Source organism: Lipotes vexillifer, unplaced genomic scaffold (assembly GCF_000442215.2).
Source record: "Lipotes vexillifer unplaced genomic scaffold, Lipotes_vexillifer_v1.1 scaffold524, whole genome shotgun sequence".
NCBI classification, from domain to species: Eukaryota; Metazoa; Chordata; class Mammalia; order Artiodactyla; family Lipotidae; genus Lipotes; species Lipotes vexillifer.
This window is the reverse complement of record NW_006774722.1, coordinates 1,139,116-1,141,795: the sequence shown is the minus strand read 5'-3', so window position 1 is coordinate 1,141,795 and position 2,680 is coordinate 1,139,116. Positions and strand designations below refer to the sequence as shown.

The 2,680-nt window shown below is 47.3% G+C and overlaps 1 protein-coding gene across 1 annotated transcript in view; it reads left to right on the top strand.

Moving 5' to 3' along the window:
- LOC103088246 (putative serine/threonine-protein phosphatase 4 regulatory subunit 1-like) overlaps nucleotides 1-2,680 on the top strand; it is a 53,215-nt gene that overhangs the window by 38,054 nt on the left and 12,481 nt on the right. The window contains 5 exon segments of the mRNA XM_082930854.1: nucleotides 361-368; nucleotides 806-926; nucleotides 929-990; nucleotides 1,251-1,412; nucleotides 2,600-2,680. The exon segment at nucleotides 2,600-2,680 is cut by the window's right edge and continues 24 nt beyond it. Coding sequence (XP_082786980.1) covers nucleotides 361-368; nucleotides 806-926; nucleotides 929-990; nucleotides 1,251-1,412; nucleotides 2,600-2,680 — 434 coding nt within the window.

The window sequence follows — 2,680 nt, the reverse complement described above, 5'->3', positions numbered from 1 at the left end:
TGGGAGGCCCGCGTAATTAAAAAAAAAAAAAAAAAAAGTTAATGACGCGTCTTAGCTCATCCTCTGTGTTGCTGACATTTCCTCTCTAACTTAAAAAAAGTAAATTCTCAAGTATTGTTTGAAGTCTTCTGAACAATCTCGAAGGTATTTTAATAAAGCAGATCAAATATGAGCAAAGAATTTAGCTTTTGTACATTGTCTGTTTATACAAGCCATTTAGCTCCTTTTTTTGTCTGAAAAGTTTTCGACAGCTTCCTTTGTTGAACTGTGTTTGGTTTTGTTCTGTCTTGTGGATTAGCTTCTAGTGCTATGGAAGTTCTCTTAAAGGTTTTTAATGATTGTATCCCCTTGTCCTTGCAGAGAAAAAGGTAAGTGGGTGATGTCTTATGAAGGCAGTATCCCATCAGTTGGAAAAAGGTAGTAGTGAGCAGAGTGTAGTGGCTCTGGCCATAGGTGCTGGGGGCAGTTAATAAGAAAAGAGGAGCTAGTTTGTATTCTCCAGAGCTGCGTGTACCAGACCAGCCAAACGCTGATATTCTAGACTGTGCTCTGTGATATCCAGTGTTGGACCAATGTAGAAAAGATGAGCGTGGCCACTGCTTTAACTTTAGACCAAGCTGACTCACTACATGCTGAACAAGAAATTCGTGCAACCCAGAGCCCCGAGCTTTGGGAAGGCGCCTTCTCTTGTTCCTCTTACACTCCCGCTTTGCTGTTTTCACCTCCAAGTTGCAATGTCCTCGTCTCTCATGAGTGTTCTCCCCCACTGCAAGCATGATGGTTCCCTTTCTCTCCCGTTTCCCAGGATATGATACCTCAGCCCCTGCTAGATCAGTATGTGTCCATGACCGACCCAGCTCGAGCCCAGACCGTCGATACCGACATAGCCAAACACTGTGCCTACGGCCTCCCAGGGGTGGCGCTGACGCTGGCAGGCAGAATTGGCACTGCCTGAAAGATACGTACGAGACGCTGGCTTCCGACGTGCAGGTCAAAGGAGCCTTTTCAGGGGCAGGCGCAGAGTAGGATGGGTCATCTAATTAGGGAGAAAGGGAAGCTGCGGCAAGGCTGCTCACTGACCTGTATTTTATGTGGCCGCCATTGGCTTGTTTACTGGTCTCTGAGCAAATGAAGCTTTAAGTGGTCAACCCCGGGCAGTATCAGTTTGGCTCCACTAATGCCACTTACGCTCTTGATAACACTGAATTATGCTTGCCTTTTGTGGTCCATATGTCTCTGCGTACCCCCAGTGGAAGGTCCGTCGGACCTTAGCCTTCTCCGTCCACGGGCTGGCTGTGATCCTTGGGGATCAGTTCACGGCTGCCGACCTGCTGCCCATCTTCAATGGATTTTTAAAGGACCTGGATGAAGTGCGCGTGGGAGTTCTGAGACACCTGTGTGACTTTCTAAAGGTAGGAAAGAAGGATTAAAAACAAAACAAATCTCCCCTCCTCAGTACAATTTTTATATATTTATTTGGCTGTGTCGGGTCATAGTTGCAGCACACGGGATCCTTCTTTGCGGCGTGTGGGCTCTTTGTTGCAGTGCCCGGGCTTCTCTAGTTGTGGCACGTGGGCTCCAGAGTGCACAGGCTCAGTAGTTGCGGCGTGTGAGCTTAGTTGCCCTGCGCATGTGGGATCTTAGTTCCCGGACCAGGGATCGAATCCGCATCCCCTGCGCTTGAAGGTGGATTCCTAACCACTGGACCACCAGGGAAGTCCCAATACAATTTTTTGAAACCCTGGATATGTAAAGTATCAGTGGAAAAAAAAAATCAGAAACAGCTGTCTGGGTTTCTTCTGTTGAAGCATATCATCCAAAATCTTAAAGTGGGCATTCTTTCAGTGATGGGTAAATATTTTTATCTTTCCTCCTAATCTTCCTGTCCCTTAGAGTTCTCATTGTATGGAGGATGGTAGACAGATGGCCCAGCACGCTCTGAGGAAGAAGGAACTGGGCTCCTGGGTGGCGTGTGACTCGCCCGGGGTCACCTAAGGGAAGAGCCCAGCTGAAATCCAATCTCGATTCTGCGTGAAGGGCTCTTTCTTGCAACATGTCGCTGCTTCCCTTCTCGCCTTCCCCCCGCCCGCCCCCACCCCAGAGGAACGATGAGCGTAAAACTAAGAGTTTAAAAATGACCTAGAGAAACTAATTACTCGCGTCCACATGACCAGGATCTGCCCTTGATGGAGTCTGGCACATGCCGCATCACTGGAGATTTTCCTGTCTGGTGCAGGAGCACACGAGCAGTGCCACCTCCCTGGGAAGCAGCTGGGGCATTATCTTCCAAGCACACACATGCTTGGTTTTTTTTCAGGCAGGAAATTGTGAAAGAAGGATGAGTAGGGGGCGTGTAGAAACACACAAGCACATACACGAACCAGGGGAGAAAGGTTGGAAGCAGTCAGGGATGCGTTGGACGTCTGTTAACGGCAAAGCTAATTCACAGCCACACTGGGTAATGGAGTACAAGGCATCAGGGAAATGCACGGTTCTGGCCGGTGACAAATGTATAATCTGAAGTATAATAAAACAGTCTATTTGGGGGCATTTTGAAGGATTATATATTTTTATTTATACATACATTCTTAAAAAATAGTTGCTTCATGAAGACAAGAGGAGAGAATATCTTTATCAGCTTCAAGAATTTGTAGTGACTGATAACAGCAGGAATTGGAGG